The sequence below is a fragment of the Salmo trutta genome, chromosome 18 (assembly GCF_901001165.1).
Source record: "Salmo trutta chromosome 18, fSalTru1.1, whole genome shotgun sequence".
Classification (NCBI taxonomy): domain Eukaryota; kingdom Metazoa; phylum Chordata; class Actinopteri; order Salmoniformes; family Salmonidae; genus Salmo; species Salmo trutta.
Window position 1 is genome coordinate 1971732 of NC_042974.1, and position 22681 is coordinate 1994412.

Below are 22681 nucleotides of genomic sequence, written 5' to 3' on the forward strand. Positions count from 1 at the left end.
ATGTACACTATATATAATGACAGAAACCTCTAGAACCTCTAGAACTATGTACACTATATATAATGACAGAAACCTCTAGAACCTCTAGAACTATGTACACTATATATAATGACAGAAACCTCTGTATAGCCCATATCTGGAATATAATGTTGATGTCCTGTATGTCAGAGATCATCTTCTGGAATATACAACTTAAAGAAACAGGTGAATGTGCATTCTCAGTAGGATATGATTTGGCATTTTAGTTCTTTTATTTTTAAGCTATATGTGTCCCTGGAAAATGACTCGGCTAAATGCAACAGTTACTTGTAAGTCAACAATGGATAGAATGGAAACCATCCGAAATAACAGTAAAGTGAAATAGCAAACATCATAATGTTTTTAATTTCCTTTTTGAACATTATTGTTGTCGACAGCAACAGGAATGTGTCTGGATACATTTTCTATTACCATGTAAAAACAGCCTGGTGTTATAAAACATGGAATTTGGCTATGGGCAGCTGGAAATGATCACATTCCCCCATGACGGTAAGGAATCTCTGCCACCTCACTACGCTGTCTGAGACCCACACACTAGACCAGATGGGCATCCAGCCACCAGACCTGGGCTCTATACTGTTCCAAATCAAGGACTTTCAGCGCTTGCTCTAGCCTGCTTCCTTATGCAGACAGTTCCAGGAAGGTGATGAAGGTAAATCATATAAATGTTCCTAGGTGAGAAACAGCACAGCATAGAGAAGAGAAAATACTACTGTGTCGTTAGAATGAATTCTTGGAATCTGTCAGACAAATAATAGGCTGCCACAGAAGGAAGGTTTTTCTCAGTGGCTAGAAAAACAAGGGCTCTCTATGTGTCTAAGGTAAAATCATCCACTACTCTACTCTATAGAAAAACAAGGGCTCTCTGTGTGTCTAAGGTAAAATCATCCACTACTCTATAGAAAAACAAGGGCTCTGTGTGTGTCTAAGGTAAAATCATCCACTACTCTACTCTATAGAAAAACAAGGGCTCTGTGTGTGTCTAAGGTAAAATCATCCACTACTCTACTCTATAGAAAAACAAGGGCTCTCTGTGTGTCTAAGGTAAAATCATCCACTACTCTACTCTATAGAAAAACAAGGGCTCTCTGTGTGTCTAAGGTAAAATCATCCACTACTCTACTCTATAGAAAAACAAGGGCTCTCTATGTGTCTAAGGTAAAATCATCCACTACTCTACTCTATAGAAAAACAAGGGCTCTCTATGTGTCTAAGGTAAAATCATCCACTACTCTATAGAAAAACAAGGGCTCTCTATGTGTCTAAGGTAAAATCAGCAACTACTCTACTCTATAGAAAAACAAGGGCTCTCTATGTGTCTAAGGTAAAATCAGCAACTACTCTATAGAAAAACAAGGGCTCTCTATGTGTCTAAGGTAAAATCATCCACTACTCTACTCTATAGAAAAACAAGGGCTCTCTGTGTGTCTAAGGTAAAATCATCCACTACTCTACTCTATAGAAAAACAAGGGCTCTCTATGTGTCTAAGGTAAAATCATCCACTACTCTACTCTATAGAAAAACAAGGGCTCTCTGTGTGTCTAAGGTAAAATCATCCACTACTCTATAGAAAAACAAGGGCTCTCTATGTGTCTAAGGTAAAATCATCCACTACTCTACTCTATAGAAAAACAAGGGCTCTCTATGTGTCTAAGGTAAAATCAGCAACTACTCTACTCTATAGAAAAACAAGGGCTCTCTATGTGTCTAAGGTAAAATCATTCACTACTCTACAGAAAAACAAGGGCTCTCTGTGTGTCTAAGGTAAAATCATCCACTACTCTACTCTATAGAAAAACAAGGGCTCTCTGTGTGTCTAAGGTCCAATCATCCACTACTCTACTCTATAGAAAAACAAGGGCTCTGTGTGTCTAAGGTAAAATCATCCACTACTCTACTCTATAGAAAAACAAGGGCTCTCTGTGTCTAAGGTAAAATCATCCACTACTCTACTCTATAGAAAAACAAGGGCTCTCTGTGTGTCTAAGGTAAAATCATCCACTGCTCTATAGAAAAACAAGGGCTCTCTGTGTGTCTAAGGTAAAATCATCCACTACTCTACTCTATAGAAAAACAAGGGCTCTCTGTGTGTCTAAGGTCCAATCATCCACATGGGAGGATGGAGATAGCAGGTGTGCATTTGACATGATTGAGATAATATCAGGATAAACTGAGAGAAGGGAAGTAGGCCACATGTCGCATGCTGTCAGTGACAATGTGACAAACATGGAAGTGGCTAAACTTGACAAATAGGATGTATGATTGTAAATCATCCAGCCAGCTGCCTACATTCCAGTACTTTCAGAACCACGTCATTGCTTAACAGCTGGAAATATGACATCAGGACTAAGACTCTGAAGGCCATCAACATGTCATTAAAAAAACTGAATCACAGAACTCTGATAATGACATAGAACCCAGATAATGATGACATAGAACCCAGATAAGGATGACATAGAACCCAGATAATATAGAACCCAGATAATGCTCTGCTGTTCTACCAGTGGCATCCTGCCACACCGTGGGCTCTGCTGTTCTACCAGTGGCATCCTGCCACACTGTGGGCTCTGCTGTTCTTCCAGTGGCATCCTGCCACACCGTGGGCTCTGCTGTTCTACCAGTGGCATCCTGCCACACCGTGGGCTCTGCTGTTCTACCAGTGGCATCCTGCCACACCGTGGGCTCTGCTGTTCTTCCAGTTGCATCCTGCCACACCGTGGGCTCTGCTGTTCTACCAGTGGCATCCTGCCACACCGTGGGCTCTGCTGTTCTACCAGTGGCATCCTGCCACACCGTGGGCTCTGCTGTTCTTCTAGTGGCATCCTGCCACACCGTGGGCTCTGCTGTTCTACCAGTGGCATCCTGCCACACCGTGGGCTCTGCTGTTCTTCCAGTGGCATCCTGCCACACCGTGGGCTCTGCTGTTCTACCAGTGGCGTCCTGCCACACCGTGGGCTCTGCTGTTCTTCCAGTGGCATCCTGCCACACCGTGGGCTCTGCTGTACTACCAGTGGCATCCTACCACACCGTGGGCTCTGCTGTTCTTCTAGTGGCATCCTGCCACACCGTGGGCTCTGCTGTTCTACCAGTGGCATCCTGCCACACCGTGGGCTCTGCTGTTCTACCAGTGGCATCCTGCCACACCGTGGGCTCTGCTGTTCTTCTAGTGGCATCCTGCCACACCGTGGGCTCTGCTGTTCTTCTAGTGGCATCCTGCCACACCGTGGGCTCTGCTGTTCTACCAGTGGCATCCTGCCACACCGTGGGCTCTGCTGTTCTACCAGTGGCATCCTGCCACACCGTGGGCTCTGCTGTTCTACCAGTGGCATCCTGCCACACCGTGGGCTCTGCTGTTCTTCTAGTGGCATCCTGCCACACCGTGGGCTCTGCTGTTCTACCAGTGGCATCCTGCCACACCGTGAGCTCTGCTGTTCTACCAGTAGCATCCTGCCACACCGTGGGCTCTGCTGTTCTTCTAGTGGCATCCTGCCACACCGTGGGCTCTGCTGTTCTTCTAGTGGCATCCTGCCACACCGTGAGCTCTGCTGTTCTACCAGTAGCATCCTGCCACACCGTGGGCTCTGCTGTTCTTCTAGTGGCATCCTGCCACACCGTGGGCTCTGCTGTTCTTCTAGTGGCATCCTGCCACACCGTGGGCTCTGCTGTTCTTCTAGTGGCATCCTGCCACACCGTGGGCTCTGCTGTTCTTCTAGTGGCATCCTGCCACACCGTGGGCTCTGCTGTTCTTCTAGTGGCATCCTGCCACACCGTGGGCTCTGCTGTTCTTCTAGTGGCATCCTGCCACACCGTGGGCTCTGCTGTTCTTCTAGTGGCATCCTGCCACACCGTGGGCTCTGCTGTTCTTCTAGTGGCATCCTGCCACACCGTGGGCTCTGCTGTTCTACCAGTGGCATCCTGCCACACCGTGAGCTCTGCTGTTCTACCAGTAGCATCCTGCCATACCGTGGGCTCTGCTGTTCTTCTAGTGGCATCCTGCTACACCGTGGGCTCTGCTGTTCTTCTAGTGGCATCCTGCCACACCGTGGGCTCTGCTGTTCTTCTAGTGGCATCCTGCCACACCGTGGGCTCTGCTGTTCTTCTAGTGGCATCCTGCTACACCGTGGGCTCTGCTGTTCTTCTAGTGGCATCCTGCCACACCGTGGGCTCTGCTGTTCTTCTAGTGGCATCCTGCCACACCGTGGGCTCTGCTGTTCTTCTAGTGGCATCCTGCCACACCGTGGGCTCTGCTGTTCTACCAGTGGCATCCTGCCACACCGTGAGCTCTGCTGTTCTACCAGTAGCATCCTGCCACACCGTGGGCTCTGCTGTTCTTCCAGTGGCACTGGAGCATTAGTCAGAAGTTAATAGTGCTATTCCTCGTGACCTTGTTGGTATGAGTCAGCCATACTGTCAACCGAACTGACGGTATGAAAGGTATGAAGTCGAACGGAAGTGAAGAATGTAACTATGGTAACTAGATTCAGAGTGCTTTCCCGTCCCTCTGACTCTTTTGGCGAGAAGATTCTCTGAGACAGTGCGTGGTCTGACGTGCAGTTTTATATGAACCGCGGGGGCACGTTCTCCCACGCTGTCTCGTCACCGGCGTGACTTGTTGTTGTTATTACTGGACCTGCGGGGAGCGCATGGGATATAATCCATACTTTACACCGTACTGATGGTCTGAATGGTATTCATATGACCATAGTTACATTTGTAACTTCCGTTCTAGTATCAGATAGGAGTTCTTTGGCTTGTAACCATAGCAGATCCCTTTTGGTGCTCTATAGAACCCTTTTTTAAGGTTCTATAAAGAACCATGCTCATGAGGTTCTAAATGGAACCTGTATGGTGATATGAAGAACCCTTTCCTCAGGTTCTATATTCATGGGTTGCACGTTGCTTCACAATATTATTTTGAACGTTCGTTTTTAGGACTGATGCTCAACAGAGCATTCTACTCAATGCATCCTCATTGGACGCTGATGACGGGGTGATCTGAAGTGCATTACTGAGGCTTGAAAACACAAATGACATTTCTAAAGGCAAATAATTAGTAGGAAAACCTTTTGATGTCGCCAGATTGACTTTAGATGCAGTATAAAGCTTGAGGGGAGACCTCCAGATTTTAGCTAGCTAATGTTAGCATTGCTAGCTAATTACAACATACTTTGCTACCTATTGACATTGCCATCTGTCGGTTACAACCCTGTCTGGTGCTATGGCTACAACCCTGTCTGGTGCTACGGCTGCAACCCTGTCTGGTGCTATGGTTACAACCCTGTCTGGTGCTATGGTTACGACCCTGTCTGGTGCTATGGTTAGAACCCTGTCTGGTGCTATGGTTACAACCCTGTCTGGTGCTATGGTTACAACCCTGTCTGGTGCTATGGTTAGAACCCTGTCTGGTGCTATGGTTACAACCCTGTCTGGTGCTATGGCTACGACCCTGTCTGGTGCTATGGCTACGACCCTGTCTGGTGCTATGGTTACAACCCTGTCTGGTGCTATGGCTACAACCCTGTCTGGTGCTATGGCTACCACCCTGTCTGGTGCTATGGCTACAACCCTGTCTGGTGCTATGGCTACAACCCTGTCTGGTGCTATGGTTACAACCCTGTCTGGTGCTATGGCTACAACCCTGTCTGGTGCTATGGCTACAACCCTGTCTGGTGCTATGGCTACGACCCTGTCTGGTGCTATGGCTACAACCCTGTCTGGTGCTATGGTTACAACCCTGTCTGGTGCTATGGCTACAACCCTGTCTGGTGCTATGGTTACAACCCTGTCTGGTGCTATGGCTACAACCCTGTCTGGTGCTATGGTTACAACCCTGTCTGGTGCTATGGTTACAACCCTGTCTGGTGCTATGGTTACAACCCTGTCTGGTGCTATGGCTACAACCCTGTCTGGTGCTATGGTTACAACCCTGTCTGGTGCTATGGTTAGAACCCTGTCTGGTGCTATGGCTACAACCCTGTCTGGTGCTATGGCTACAACCCTGTCTGGTGCTATGATTACAACCCTGTCTGGTGCTATGGCTACAACCCTGTCTGGTGCTATGGCTACAACCCTGTCTGGTGCTATGGTTACAACCCTGTCTGGTGCTATGGCTACAACCCTGTCTGGTGCTATGGTTACAACCCTGTCTGGTGCTATGGCTACAACCCTGTCTGGTGCTATGGCTACAACCCTGTCTGGTGCTATGGTTACGACCCTGTCTGGTGCTATGGTTACGACCCTGTCTGGTGCTATGGTTACAACCCTGTCTGGTGCTATGGCTACAACCCTGTCTGGTGCTATGATTACAACCCTGTCTGGTGCTATGGCTACAACCCTGTCTGGTGCTATGGTTACAACCCTGTCTGGTGCTATGGCTACAACCCTGTCTGGTGCTATGGCTACAACCCTGTCTGGTGCTATGTAGAACCCTTTTCTTATGGTTCTTTATAGAACCTTTATGGAGAATGGTTCTATAAAGAACCTTCTTTAATCTTAAATGTTCTTTGTAGATCCTATTGAAAACCACACAGGGTTTTATTCTGGTCAGACATGTTATATTGTTAAAATACCATAGGTGTTATTATTGACAAGTTGAATCAAATGAGCTTCCTCTGGAACAGCTGGGGTCCCTGAGGAGAGAATTCAGACCCACTGACTGATTTAGTCATCTGTTCTCAACTGACACAAGGCCATAACATGAGTCTTTCACAGGACACCATCACTGGCCATAGTCATATACAAAATGTAATGGCATAACACAACACATCAGATAACCTGACATGACACTCTCACTCACAGCTGCACAAAAAGAGCTGTGTGTAAACCACGCCCCCAAATATTCTAATGAGCTGCTTCCCCTTCATTTTAATTAGCACTAGAAGAGGAAAGAACCATTTTCTGAACTGTAAAGAACCATTTGAAGAGCTCAAAGGGCTATTTGAGTCATTATGGTTCCACATAGAACCATCACCCTTCCCAAAGAACCCTTGAGGAACCCTCATTTGTTTAGTATGTATGACTGTACATCAACTTCACAGTCACAGACACTGGAGAGAGAATCTATGGCACCTAGAAGAGTAGGACAGCCTACCGCCAGATGCTCAAGCTGTTGTTCACGGACAGGAGGGAATCCATGGAGCAGTCAGGTCCATTTTAACTGCAGAGCAGAGAGACAGACTTTTCTCCACTGCTTTCATAGGGGCCTAGCATTCCTCACAGCTGGTGCAGTGAACAGTCTGTCTGCTGTGTGTGTGTCTGGGTGTGTGTGTGGGTGTGTGTGTGTCTGGGTGTGTGTGTGTGTGTGTGTGTGTGTGTGTCTGGGTGTGTGTGTGTGTGTGTGTGTGTCTGGGTGTGTGTGTGTCTGGGTGTGTGTGTGTGTGTGTGTGTGTGTGTGTGTGTGTGTGTGTGTGTGTGTGTCTGGGTGTGTGTGTGTGTGTGTCTGGGTGTGTGTGTGTCTGTGTGTGTGTGTGTGTGTGTGTGTGTGTGTGTGTCTGGGTGTGTGTGTGTGTGTGTGTCTGGGTGTGTGTGTGTCTGTGTGTGTGTGTGTGTGTGTGAGTGTGAGTGTGTCTGGGTGTGTGTGTGTGCACTCACCCCTCCTCTTTCCACTACACTGGTGCTGTTCCCTTCCCTTACCTTCATTGTGGAGGTCCTTCCTTCTTTGGACTGGTTCACTTTTGATGGCAGATCTCCTGTAGACCACATGGACACGACCTTTCACCTCCACATCCTGCTGACCCTTCTCTAAAGGCTCGATGAAAAACTCCCCGTTATCAGTCCGGATCAGGCCTGCCTGGAAAAAGACACAGGTCTTCACATAATGTGGTTTATAGTACTTAAGTAAAAATACTTTAAAGTCCTACTTAAGTAGTTTTTTGGGGTATCTGTACTTTACTTTAATATTTCAATTTTTTACAACTTTTACTTCACTACATTCCTTAAGAAAATATTGTACTTTTTACTCAATACATTTTCCTTGACACCCAAAAGTACTTGTTACGTTTTGAATGCTTAGCAGGACAGGAAAATGGTCCAATTCATGAACATAACAGAACATCCCAGTAGGGATCTACTGCCTCTGATCTGGTGCACTCACTAGACACAAATACTTAGTTTGTAAATGATGCCTGAGTGTTGGAGTGTCCCCCTGGCTACCCGCAAATAAAAAAATTATAAAAGCAAATGATGCCATCTGGTTTGCTTAATATAAGGAATTTGAAAGTATTTATACTTTTACTTTTGATACTTAAGTATATTTTAAACCAAATACTTTTAGACTTTTAATCAAGTAAAATTCTACTGGGTGACTTTTACTTTTACTTAATAATTTTCTATTAAGGTATATTTACTTTTTTCCAACCACTGTTCACATTAGTACACAGGCCTCTACATTAGTACACAGGTATTCACATTAGTACACAGGTATTCACATTAGTACACAGGCCCCTGTATTAGTACATAAACCTCCGTATTAGTACACAGGTTATAGTCTTCCTTGTGGCTCAGTTGGTAGAGCATGGTGTTTACAACGCCAGCATGGTGTGTGCAACGCCAGGGTTGTGGGTTCCATTCCCACGGGGGGCCAGTACAAAAAAAATAATGATTTTTTTATTATTTTTTTTAAATCCATGAAATGTATGCATTCACTACTGTAAGTCGCTCTGGATAAGAGCATCTGCTAAATGACTAAAATGTAAAATGTTATTTTTAAAATGATTTCCCTTCTCTTCCATATCCATCCTTGAGTAATCTCCTCTTCTTTCAAGCTGTAATTGTAGAGGAGCTTATAATTATCAATAAGAAGTTAGACTACAGTGTATGGGGAATCAAATGGGAAATTACATAGGTCGTAATAATTGAGATAATTATTTCAACATTCAACAATGTTACTTTCAAAACGATTGGAAAACGTTTGACTGTGTGTTTTTCTCCAAGCAAATTATATATCTGATTGTTCAGTCTAGCATTTCTATTCATACGGTTTTATTCAATAATTTGAACAATAATAGTAAAAAAAATTAAGAAGGAAACATTCAATTGTGGGGCTACTGTGAGGTAAACTCATTTTTAACCAATCACTGGAGAGGCAGAGGTCCATAATGACTTCTAAACTGTAAAGGACACAATACCAGCTCTCTCTCCAATATGTCTCATCTCAACTCTGTATGACCCCTGAGAGTTTGATTCAAAGCAAAGAGAGAGAGATGGCAGAGCCCAGGGTCTTCCATACTGGTTCTGAGAGTATTTCATGAGTCCAGACTGCAGAGCCATGCCATCTGGCACAGTCATTTCTGCATGATTGTAGAGCACTCCTTTCCTCTCCAATCCTCCCCTCTCTTCCTTTCCTCTCTCCTCTCCACCCCTCTCCTCTCCCCCATCCATCCACCCCTCTCCTCTCCCCATCCACCCCTCTCCTCCTCCTCCCCTCTCTCCACTCGTCTTCCTCTACACTCCCCCATCCACTCCTCTCCCTCTCCTCCTCTCTCCTTCTCCTCTCTCCCTCCTCCTCTCTCTCCGTCCTCCTCCTTTCCTCTCTCCTCCTCGCTCTTCTCTCTCCTCCCCTCCCCTCCTCTCTCCTTCTCCTCTCCTCCTCTCTCCTCTCCTCTCCCCTCCTCTCCTCTCTCCTCCTCCTCTTTCCCCCTCCTCCCCTCTTCCTCTCCTCCTCCTCCTCTCTCCTCCTCTCTCCTCCTCCTCCTCTTCTCCTCCTCTCCTCTCTCCTCCTCCTCCTCCTCCTCCTCTCCTCTCTCCTCTCTCCTCTCCTCTCTCCTCCTCCTCTCCTCTCTCCTCCTCCTCTCCTCTCTCCTCCTCCTCCTCCTCTCTCTCCTCCTCCTCTCTCTCCTCCTCCTCCTCCTCCTCTCCTCTCCTCCTCCTCCTCCTCCTCTCCTCCTCCTATAATTAACTAGTTCAGTTCTCCAGTAGTTTGATGATGCAATCCCATGACATAACAATTACTCTCACATTTATAAATGGGTGATGACATTTGTTTGGTAATGACATGAACAGTGGTAGATTCCTTTTGAAATGTGTGACACAGTAAACTTAGTTGAAATGTGTGACACAGTACATTTTGTTGGATGTGATGCTTTAGAGTCTGTACTCATGTCCAACATTCTCTGAGGAACCCACACCCTTTCCTTTAGAAAATACAGTAGGCCATCATTATGCTGGTAAAAATGAGAAAAAAAACATCTGCATTTTGGCAGGGAGAGATATGTATTTCCAGATCCCAGACAAAATGGTACACAACTTAATATGCACAAGAAGTGAGAACAACTGTTATGCAGCCAAATTTAACCACACACACACACACACACACACACACACACACACACACACACACACACACACACACACACACACAGCTAAATGTGACCCCTATCATAAAGAATCCTAAGCATCTTCTCATACATAACTTGTTGTTAGGAAAAACAAACTCAAGTTGGACAGGTAACAATAACACACTGGAGGAGGTGTAGCCAATAGGAAAGAACGGAGGGATCCATCACTTTAAAACCAGGAAATGCCAGGCAAACAAATGTATGAATACTTCCTCTGTGGTCTTTTCTTTTACCAGCCAGCTGGTCGGTGGGCGGAAACTGAACTGGGGCTGTCTGGGGGAGGACGTCTAGCGACACCACTCTAGAACACTACAGCAGCCAAACATCTGGGAGGCTGGGAGAGGAGATGGGGAATAGCCTGGCCTACTGAGTCTAATGGGAGGCTGGGAGAGGAGATGGGGAATAGCCTGGCCTACTGAGTCTAATGGGAGGCTGGGAGAGGAGATGGGGGAATAGCCTGGCCTACTGAGTCTAATGGGAGGCTGGGAGAGGAGATGGGGAACAGCCTGGCCTACTGAGTCTAATGGGAGGCTGGGAGAGGAGATGGGGAATAGCCTGGCCTACTGAGTCTAATGGGAGGCTAGGAGAGGAGATGGTGGAATAGCCTGGCCTACTGAGTCTAATGGGAAGCTGGGAGAGGAGATGGGGGAATAGCCTGGCCTACTGAGTCTAATGGGAGGCTAGGAGAGGAGATGATGGAATAGCCTGGCCTACTGAGTCTAATGGGAAGCTGGGAGAGGAGATGGTGGAATAGCTCGACCTGCAGAGTCTAATGGTGCTCATATGTTGGAGCTTTAAAACAACCACTGATCTTTTCCCTGCTTAACTAATGAGGTGGTCCTGTCATCGTGGCTCAGTTGGTAAGAGTAGAGTGTGGTGCTGTCAACATCAAGGTTGTGGGTTCAATTCCCACAGCGGATCACATAGACACACTGAAAAAGTATACACTCAGTGTACAGTCAGTTTCTACGGATAAAAAAAAACTGACAAGTGTAATAACTGTCAAATGAAAGTGTAATAAAGTGCTCACACGCTCTATCTAAGTAATGGATATAATAACTATGCATTCATACTATGACTCCCATTCTATGGAATGTCCACCACCCTCATATGACATGTCTGCTAACATGTTTTATCTGGTTCTTCAATGATAGACGGAACACACTTGGTGTCACGTCCTGACCATTGAGTGCTCTTATTTTCTATGGTAGAGTAGGCCAGGGCGTGACTGGGGAGTTTAATCTAGTTTATTTTTTCTATGTTGTGTTCTAGTTTCTTTTTTCTATGTTGGGGTTTTTGTATGAATGCCAATTAGAGGCAGCTGGTTATCGTTGTCTCTAATTGGGGATCATATTTAAGTAGTTGTTTTTCCCACCTGTGTTTGTGGGAGATTATTTTGAGTTAGTGCATGTTGCACCTCTGTCGTCACGGTTTGTTGTTTGTTTATAGGTTATTGTTTGTTTGGCTAAGTTTCACAATATAATAAAGATGTGGAACGATACGCACGCTGCGCCTTGGTCCGTTCCTACACACAGTCGTGACACTTGGATTTTATACAAGACCAATAAAATCCAACTTATTACATGGAATGTGCATGGGCTTCATGATGGGGGGAAAAAAGCACAAGGTTCTTGAACACTTAAAGAAATTGTCAGCAGATGTGGTTTTTCTGCAAGAGTTACATAAAAAAAAAAAAAAATAGAAATGGAATATTTAAAGAGGAGCCGGGGTGAAGAGGCCTATACTGCCACCTACTGTAGTAACAGCAGAGGTGTAGGCATCCTGATAAATAAGAACAAACCCTTTTCCATTATATCTCAGCACACGGACCAAGAAGGACGTTTTCTAATGTTGAATTGTACCTTACATGGTGAAAAATACACATTGATTTCATTGTATATCCCACCAGGGGCATATCTGGAGCCTATCTATATAATGAATATGAATTGGGTGGGTTGAGATTATTAAATATAAAAGCACTAAACCTCTTTCTAAAAGCTTCACTCATTCAAAAGTTTTATTTGAACCCTAAATGGTTCTCAAGTAGATTAATAAGAAAAGCTCATCCATTGTTTAAAAATTGCCTTTTTGCCTTTGTGCAGATTGCCATGTCTCATTTTCGATTAATTGAAAATGATACTTTTTTTCAAAGTATCTGTCTTTTTCAAACAAGCATTGCAGAGCTGGCTACAATTTCAATTTCATCCCCCTGAAAAGATAGAACAAATATTACAAGAAATATTATGGCTGAACTCAAATGTGCTGGTTGATAAAATACCTGTATTTATGGGAAATATGTTTGAAAAGGGTATTTTGTTCTTAAATGATATTGTAAATTGTAATGGTAGAGTTATGTCCTTCATGGAGTTATCAGAATTGTACGGGAAGGTCTGCTCAATCCAAGAGTACAACCAATTGAGTACAGCATTGCCCCAAAAATGGAGGAGGCGGGTGGCAGCAGGAGGAGGTAGGGAACTGGTCTGTCTGCCCAATTTAAAGGATCAAAACTGGCGGAGGAATAAAAATAGCATAAATAGGAAAGTATAGCAGTTTCATTTGAGGACCAGGATGTTGACAACTGTGCCATACAGATTGCAAAATAGTTGGGAAGAGATTTTTGATGTACCGATTCCGTGGTACAGGGTGTATGAGTTGATACATAAAACAACCGAAGATTCAAGACTTTGTGCTTTTCAGCTAAAATTATTAAATAGAATTCTTGCCACCAACAAAATGTGGAATATTTGGGGCATAAAATCATTGAAGCTCTGCAGGTTTTGTTGTGAGGATACAGAATCAATAGACCATTTATTTTGGTATTGCCCTCAGGTAGCCTGTTTCTGGTCTCAGGTTCAGGAATGGCTGAAAATGCAAAGCATTGATCTAAAATTGACCCTAGAAATAGTACTGTTAGGAGATCTGGAGAGACCGGGTCAGTCAATTACTAATATACTAGTACTCTTAGTAAAAGTATTTATCTTCAACACGCAATCTGTAGATTCTATTCAATTAGATAGATTGAAATAGTATGTTAAACATCATAGCATAGTTGATAGATATGTGTTGCGTAGAAACACGAAGTGGGTGGCCAGCAGAGACAGATGGGATGGGCTGAGGGAAGCTGAGGGTTGGTATGTGGAATTGGAGACAAGTGGGAGTGGAGTTGCTGTGTGAGAGATAGAATGATGGTCAAAAGATAAAGGAAAAAAAAAGTCAAAATAAAACATAATAAAAGTACATTTGAATGACACTAAATGGCAATGTTTTTACAACTAATGCCGGTTTGCCTGAGGCTGATGCCGTGCAGGTGTTTGTACACATGCATATACACACACTCTCATTCAAATAAACACATACAAGAACACACACATACATGTAATAGTGCCAGACATGCACACAAACATATACAGTTGGCATTGCTGTTATGATTTCAGTTGTCCTTGATGTCCTTAGTTTTAAATGTATTATTATTTTATATGTTTTGCATTATTATTTGCTGTTTTCTTCTGTCTTTTCCTTTTTTCTCTTTAGTTCATTCTCTTGGTTGTTGGTGCATTGGGAGGTTCTTGGGGGTGGGGAATGGAATTAATTGTATTTTTTATTTTATTTTCTTCTGGGGGGGGGACTGTGGGGGGATCTTGGAGGGTTCAGGCTTCACAAGATTGTGATCATGAAAAAGGAAACTATGACATATATTTATATCACTATCATGCACACACACCCTCACACATAAGGATGGCTCTGTTGCGGAAAGACTGATACATGTTGGATAGTGTCTTGATGCTGTATTGTTTGTCCTTCATGTTCTAATACTTTAATGTTACCCCTTCCTTGTGTTTTTTGTAATAAATAATAAATAAATAAAAATTCAAAAAATACTTTATGAAGAATCCCTACTGTTGACCAATCACCGACGAAGGGGCGTAGACTTCGGCTCTGAACTGCCTCCAGAAAAACCCCCCTCACTTGGAAAGCATGCGGACGCCTTTAGAGACTTACCCAGAAAGACTCACAGCTACAATTGCAGACAAAGGTGCTTCTACACAGTATTGACTCAGTGGTGTGGATACTTATGTAAATGACATCTTTCTGTATTTTATTTTCAATAACGTTTCTTAAAACATGTTTTCACTTTGTCATTATGGGGTATTGCGTGTAGATGTGTATGAAAAAAAAATATTTAATCGATTTTGAATTCAGGCTGTGACAACAACATGTGGAATAAGTCAAGGGGTATGAATACTTTCTGAAGGCACTGCAGATCTTTACATAGTGTAGATCTTTACATAGTGTAGATCTTTACATAGTGTAGATCTTTACATAATGTAGATCTTTACATGGGGGTGCCACAGGGTTCAATTCTCGGGCCGACTCTCTTCTCTGTATACATCAATGATGTTGCTCTTGCTGCTGGTGATTCTCTGATCCACCACAACGCAGACGACACCATTCTGTATACATCTGGCCCTTCGTTGAACACTGTGTTAACTACCCTCCAGACAAGCGTCAATGCCATACAACTCTCCTTCCGTGGCCTCCAACTGCTCTTAAACGCAAGTAAAACTAAATGCATGCAATTCAATCGATCACTGCCCGCACCTGCTCGCCCGTCCAGCATCACGACTCTGGACGGCTCTGACTTAGAATACGTGGACAACTACAAATACCTGGGTGTCTGGTTAGACTGTAAACTCTCCTTCCAGACTCACATTAAACATCTCCAATCCAAAATTAAATCTAGAATTGGCTTCCTATTTCGCAACAAAGCATCCTTCACTCATGCTGCCAAACATACCCTTGTAAAACTGACCATCCTACCGATCCTTGACTTCGGCGATGTCATTTACAAAATAGCCTCCAACACTATACTCAACAAATTGGATGCAGTCTATCACAGTGCCATCCGTTTTGTCACCAAAGCCCCATATACTACCCACCACTGCAACCTGTATGCTCTCATTGGCTGGCCCTCGCTTCATACTCGTCGCCAAACCCACTGGCTCCAGGTCATCTATAAATCTCTGCTAGTTAAAGCCCCGCCTTATCTCAGCTCACTGGTCACCATAGCAGCACCCACCCGTAGCACGCGCTCCAGCAGGTATATCTCACTGGTCATCCCCAAAGCCAACACTTCCTTTGGCCGCCTTTCCTTCCAGTTCTCTGCTGCCAATGACTGGAACGAACTGCGAAAATCTCTGAAGCTGGAGACTCTTATCTCCCTTACTAGCTTTAAGCACCAGCTGTCAGAGCAGCTCACAGATCACCGCACCTGTACATAGCTCATCTGTAAATAGCCCATCCAATCTACCTCATCCCCATACTGTATTTATTTATCTTGCTCCTTTGCACCCCAGTATCTCAACTTACACATTCTACTATTCCAGTGTTTAATTGCTATATTGTAATTACTTTGCCACCATGGCCTATTTATTGCCTTACCTCTCTTATCCTACCTCATCTGCACATGCTGTATATAGATTTTTTATTATTGATTGTACGTTTGTTTATTCCATGTGTAACTCTGTGTTGTTGTATGTGTCGAACTGCTTTGCTTTATCTTGGCCAGGTCGCAGTTGCAAATGAGAACTTGTTCTCAACTTGCCTACCTGGTTAAATAAAGGTGAAATAAAAATAAATAAACAAAGTCAAGGGGTATGAACACTTTCTGAAGGCACTGTAGATCTTTACATAGTGTAGATCTTTACATAGTGTAGATCTTTACATAGTGCAGATCTTTACATAGTGTAGATCTTTACATAGTGTAGATCTTTACATAGTGTAGATCTTTACATAGTGCAGATCTTTACATAGTGTAGATCTTTACATAGTGTAGATCTTTACATAGTGTAGATCTTTACATAGTGTAGATCTTTACATAGTGTAGATCTTTACATAGTGCAGATCTTTACATAGTGTAGATCTTTACATAGTGTAGATCTTTACATAGTGTAGATCTTTACATAGTGCAGATCTTTACATAGTGTAGATCTTTACATAGTGTAGATCTTTACATAGTGTAGATCTTTACATAGTGTAGATCTTTACATAGTGCAGATCTTTACATAGTGCAGATCTTTACATAGTGTAGATCTTTACATAGTGTAGATCTTTACATAGTGTAGATCTTTACATAGTGTAGATCTTTACATAGTGCAGATCTTTACATAGTGTAGATCTTTACATAGTGTAGATCTTTACATAGTGTAGATCTTTACATAGTGTAGATCTTTACATAGTGCAGATCTTTACATAGTGTAGATCTTTACATAGTGCACATCTTTACATAGTGTAGATCTTTACATTGTTTAGACCTGTATATAGTCCAAATCAAATCAAATTGTATTTGTCACATGCGCTGAATACAACAGGTGTTGACCTTACAGTGAAATGCTTACTTACGCGCCCCTAACCAACAATTCAGTTTTAAGAAAATAACCCCAAAAAGTAAGAGATAAGAATAACAAATCATTAAAGAGCAGCAGTAAATAACAATAGCGGGGCTATATACAGGGGGTACTGGTACAGAGTCAATGTGGAGGCTATATACAGGGAGAACCGGTACAGAGTCAATGTGGAGGCTATATACAGGGGGTACTGGTACAGAGTCAATGTAGAGGCTATATACAGGGGGTACCGGTACAGAGTCAATGTGGAGGCTATATACAGGGGGTACCGGTACAGAGTCAATGTGGAGGCTATATACAGGGGGTACCGGTACAGAGTCAATGTGGAGGCTATATACAGGGGGTACAGGTACAGAGTCAATGTGGAGGCTATATACAGGGGGTACAGGTATAGAGTCAATGTGGAGGCTATATACAGGGGGTACCGGTACAGAGTCAATGTGGAGGCTATATACAGGGGGTACAGGTATAGAGTCAATGTGGAGGCTATATACAGGGGGTACAGGTACAGAGTCAATGTGGAGGCTATATACAGGGAGAACCGGTACAGAGTCAATGTGGAGGCTATATACAGGGGGTACTGGTACAGAGTCAATGTGGAGGCTATATACAGGGGGTACAGGTACAGAGTCAATGTGTCAATGTGTATTCCTAAATGTCATGGTCCCAGTCCGATCAGTTGTATTCCTAAATGTCATGGTTCCAGTCCTATCAGTTGTATTCCTAAATGTCATGGTTCCAGTCCTATCAGTTGTGTTCCTAAATGTCATGGTTCCAGTCCTATCAGTTGTGTTCCTAAATGTCATGGTTCCAGTCCTATCAGTTGTGTGCATGGAGCAGGACATGACAAAGCATCGTACTAAAGTCAGACCTAGTAGAACACACCACTGAACTGGCCTGGCTAGATCTGCTGATGTGATATCTAACTCCAATCCAACGGGTCAAGTGCTTGAAAGTGACTGACGCATTAGTTTCATCATGTACAGTAGTGAACTAAACACAGACTAATCTGCACCGACATACTGTAGTTGAACAAGTAAAGAATTCAATATCACATGATGGTAGGAATCTGGAATCTGTCCCTGTCAACTTGGATGGGGTAACCCAACACCATCCTAACACACCCATCAGTTAGTTGATGTGATCCCAGGTTGCATTCCAAATGGCACCCTATTCTCTATTTAGTGCACTACTTTTGAACAGGGCCCATAGGGGGAATAGGGTGCCATTTGTGACGCATGCCCTCTCCGGCGCTGCTGTTGCTAGGTGGCTCTCTCTGTATTTAACTGACGGTAACAGAAATAGCCTGTCTTCTCTTCCTAGTTCCCAGTCAGCGCAGTCATCCATCCCAGTACTCATGTTTCACTAACAGATGTCATTCCATCACACGTCAGTGGTGTTAATTCCCCAACCATGAGAAATAGCGCCCGTGTAATCATAGCCATCGTTCATCGGCACCTAGAACAACAATGGGCTAGAGCTATCCTAGTACAGCTGTCATGGTGTTATCACTATCCTAGTACAGCTGTCATGGTGTTATCACTATCCTAGTACATCTGCCATGGTGTTATCACTATCCTAGTACAGCTGTCATGGTGTTATCACTATCCTAGTACATCTGTCATGGTGTTATCACTATGCTAGTACATCTGTCATGGTGTTATCACTATCCTAGTACAGCTGTCATGGTGTTATCACTATCCTAGTACAGCTGTCATGGTGTTATCACTATCCTAGTACATCTGTCATGGTATTATCACTATCCTAGTACAGCTGTCATGGTGTTATCACTATCCTAGTACATCTGCCATGGTGTTATCACTATCCTAGTACAGCTGTCATGGTGTTATCACTATCCTAGTACATCTGTCATGGTGTTATCACTATCCTAGTACATATGTCATGGTGTTATCACTATCCTAGTACAGCTGTCATGGTGTTATCACTATCCTAGTACATCTGTCATAGTGTTATCACTATCCTAGTACAGCTGTCATGGTGTTATCACTATCCTAGTACAGCTGTCATGGTGTTATCACTATCCTAGTACATCTGTCATGGTGTTATCACTATGCTAGTACATCTGTCATGGTATTATCACTATCCTAGTACAGCTGTCATGGTGTTATCACTATCCTAGTACATCTGTCATGGTGTTATCACTATCCTAGTACAGTTATCATGGTGTTATTACTATCCTAGTACAGCTGTCATGGTGTTATCACTATCCTAGTACATCTGTCATGGTGTTATCACTATCCTAGTATAGCTATCATGGTGTTATCACTATCCTAGTACATCTGTCATGGTGTTATCACTATCCTAGTACATCTGTCATGGTGTTATCACTATCCTAGTACATCTGTCATGGTGTTATCACTATCCTAGTACATCTGTCATGGTGTTATCACTATCCTAGTATAGCTATCATGGTGTTATCATAATGCTAGCAGAGGGGATGCTGTTCCTCGCTGTCTTTCATTGTGCTGCAGCCTGCATATCATTCATCACCATTACCATCCATTACACTGACTGCATATCATTCATCACCATTACCATCCATTACACTGACTGCATATCATTCATCACCATTACCATCCATTACACTGACTACATATCATTCACCATCATCACCATCCATCGCCATGACAACAGTCGTGTTCCAAATGGCACCCTATTAATTATATAGTCCAGAGACAGACGTTGACCAGAGAGACAGACGTTGACCAGAGACAGACGTTGACCAGAGAGACAGACGTTGACCAGAGAGACAGACGTTGACCAGAGAGACAGACGTTGACCAGAGAGACAGACGTTAACCAGAGACACAGACGTTGACCAGAGAGACAGACGTTGACCAGAGACAGACATTGACCAGAGACAGACATTGACCAGAGACAGACGTTGACCAGAGACAGACGTTGACCAGAGAGACAGACGTTGACCAGGGGCAGACGTTGACCAGAGACACAGACGTTGACCAGAGACACAGACGTTGACCAGAGACAGACGTTGACCAGAGACAGACGTTGACCAGAGACACAGACGTTGACCAGAGACACAGACGTTGACCAGAGAGACAGACGTTGACCAGAGAGACAGACGTTGACCAGAGACAGACGTTGACCAGACACAGACGTTGACCAGAGACAGACAGTGACCAGACACAGACGTTGACCAGAGACAGACAGTGACCAGAGAGACAGACGGTGACCAGAGACACAGACGTTGACCAGAGAGACAGACGTTGACCAGAGACAGACGTTGACCAGAGAGACAGACGTTGACCAGAGACAGACGTTGACCAGATAGACAGACGTTGACCAGAGACAGACGTTGACCAGAGAGACAGACGTTGACCAGAGACAGACGTTGACCAGAGAGACAGACGTTGACCAGAGAGACAGACGTTGACCAGAGAGACAGACGTTGACCAGAGAGACAGACGTTGACCAGAGACAGACGTTGACCAGACACAGACGTTGACCAGAGACAGACGTTGACCAGACACAGACGTTGACCAGAGACAGACAGTGACCAGAGAGACAGACGGTGACCAGAGACACAGACGGTGACCAGAGAGACAGACGTTGACCAGAGACACAGACGTTGACCAGAGAGACAGACGTTGACCAGAGAGACAGACGTTGACCAGAGACACAGACGTTGACCAGAGAGACAGACGTTGACCAGAGAGACAGACGTTGACCAGAGACAGACATTGACCAGAGACAGACGTTGACCAGAGACAGACGTTGACCAGAGAGACAGACGTTGACCAGGGGCAGACGTTGACCAGAGACACAGACGTTGACCAGAGACACAGACGTTGACCAGAGACAGACGTTGACCAGAGACAGACGTTGACCAGAGACACAGACGTTGACCAGAGACACAGACGTTGACCAGATAGACAGACGTTGACCAGGGGCAGACGTTGACCAGAGACAGACGTTGACCAGAGAGACAGACGTTGACCAGGGGCAGACGTTGACCAGAGACACAGACGTTGACCAGAGACACAGACGTTGACCAGAGACAGACGTTGACCAGAGACAGACGTTGACCAGAGAGACAGACGTTGACCAGACACAGACGTTGACCAGAGAGACAGACGTTGACCAGACACAGACGTTGACCAGAGACACAGACGTTGACCAGAGACAGACGTTGACCAGAGACACAGACGTTGACCAGAGACACAGACGTTGACCAGAGACAGACGTTGACCAGATAGACAGACGTTGACCAGAGACACAGACGTTGACCAGAGAGACAGACGTTGACCAGAGAGACAGACGTTGACCAGAGACAGACGTTGACCAGAGAGACAGACGTTGACCAGGGACAGACGGTGACCAGAGAGACAGACGTTGACCAGGTACAGACGTTGACCAGAGACACAGACGTTGACCAGAGACAGACGTTGACCAGAGACAGACATTGACCAGAGACACAGACGTTGACCAGAGAGACAGACGTTGACCAGAGAGACAGACGTTGACCAGAGAGACAGACGTTGACCAGAGACACAGACGTTGACCAGAGAGACAGACGTTGACCAGAGAGACAGACGTTGACCAGAGAGACAGACGTTGACCAGAGAGACAGACGTTGACCAGACACAGACGTTGACCAGAGAGACAGACGTTGACCAGACACAGACGTTGACCAGAGACAGACGTTGACCAGAGACAGACGTTGACCAGAGACACAGACGTTGACCAGAGACACAGACATTGACCAGAGAGACAGACATTGACCAGAGAGACAGACGTTGACCAGAGAGACAGACGTTGACCAGAGAGACAGACGTTGACCAGAGACACAGACGTTGACCAGAGACAGACATTGACCAGAGAGACAGACGTTGACCAGAGAGACAGACGTTGACCAGAGAGACAGACGTTGACCAGAGACAGACGTTGACCAGAGAGACAGACGTTGACCAGAGAGACAGACGTTGACCAGAGACACAGACAGTGACCAGAGACACAGACAGTGACCAGAGACACAGACAGTGACCAGAGACAGACGTTGACCAGAGACACAGACGTTGACCAGAGACACAGACGTTGACCAGAGACACAGACGTTGACCAGAGACACAGACGTTGACCAGAGACACAGACGTTGACCAGAGAGACAGACGTTGACCAGAGACACAGACGTTGACCAGAGACAGACGTTGACCAGAGAGACAGACGTTGACCAGGGGCAGACGTTGACCAGAGACACAGACGTTGACCAGAGACACAGACGTTGACCAGAGACAGACGTTGACCAGAGACACAGACAGTGACCAGAGACACAGACAGTGACCAGAGACACAGACAGTGACCAGAGACAGACAGTGACCAGAGACAGATGTGTCCTGGTCTAAAGTAGTGAACTATAAAGGAAATACGGTGCCATTTGGGATGCATCCACAATTTCCTCCCAAAACAACCACCCCTGTGAGTCTGAGTCTGGTCAGTTTCAGCCATATAGCACAAACCCTCTGGATGGGCTCACTTGGTAAACTGTCCATCTACAGCGCCTTGCAAAAGTATTCATCCCCCTTGGCATTTTTCCTATTTTGTTGCATTACAACCTGTAATTAAAATGTATTTTTATCTGGACTTCATGGTAATGGACATACACAAAATAGTCCATCTTGGTGAAGTGAAATTGAAAAAAGAACTTGCCTGCATATGTATTCACCCCTTTGCTATGAAGCCCCTAAATAAGATCTGGTGCAACCAATTACCTTCAGAAGTCACATAATTCATTAAATAAAGTCCACCTCTGTGCAATCTAAATGTCACATGATCTGTCACATGATCTCAGTATAACACCTGTTCTGAAAAGCCACAGAGTCTGCAACACCACTAAGCAAGTGGCACCACCAAGCAAGCGGCACCA

General features: G+C 44.7%; 1 protein-coding gene across 4 annotated transcripts in view; it reads right to left on the reverse strand.

Moving 5' to 3' along the window:
* The window catches only part of adamts14 (ADAM metallopeptidase with thrombospondin type 1 motif, 14), a 128770-nt gene that overhangs the window by 77432 nt on the left and 28657 nt on the right, over nt 1–22681 (reverse strand). For all 4 annotated transcript variants that reach the window (XM_029697491.1, XM_029697492.1, XM_029697489.1 and 1 more), the window contains exon 3: nt 7673–7829. In XM_029697491.1, the coding sequence (XP_029553351.1) occupies nt 7673–7829 (157 nt within the window). The remainder of the gene's footprint in view (nt 1–7672; nt 7830–22681) is intronic.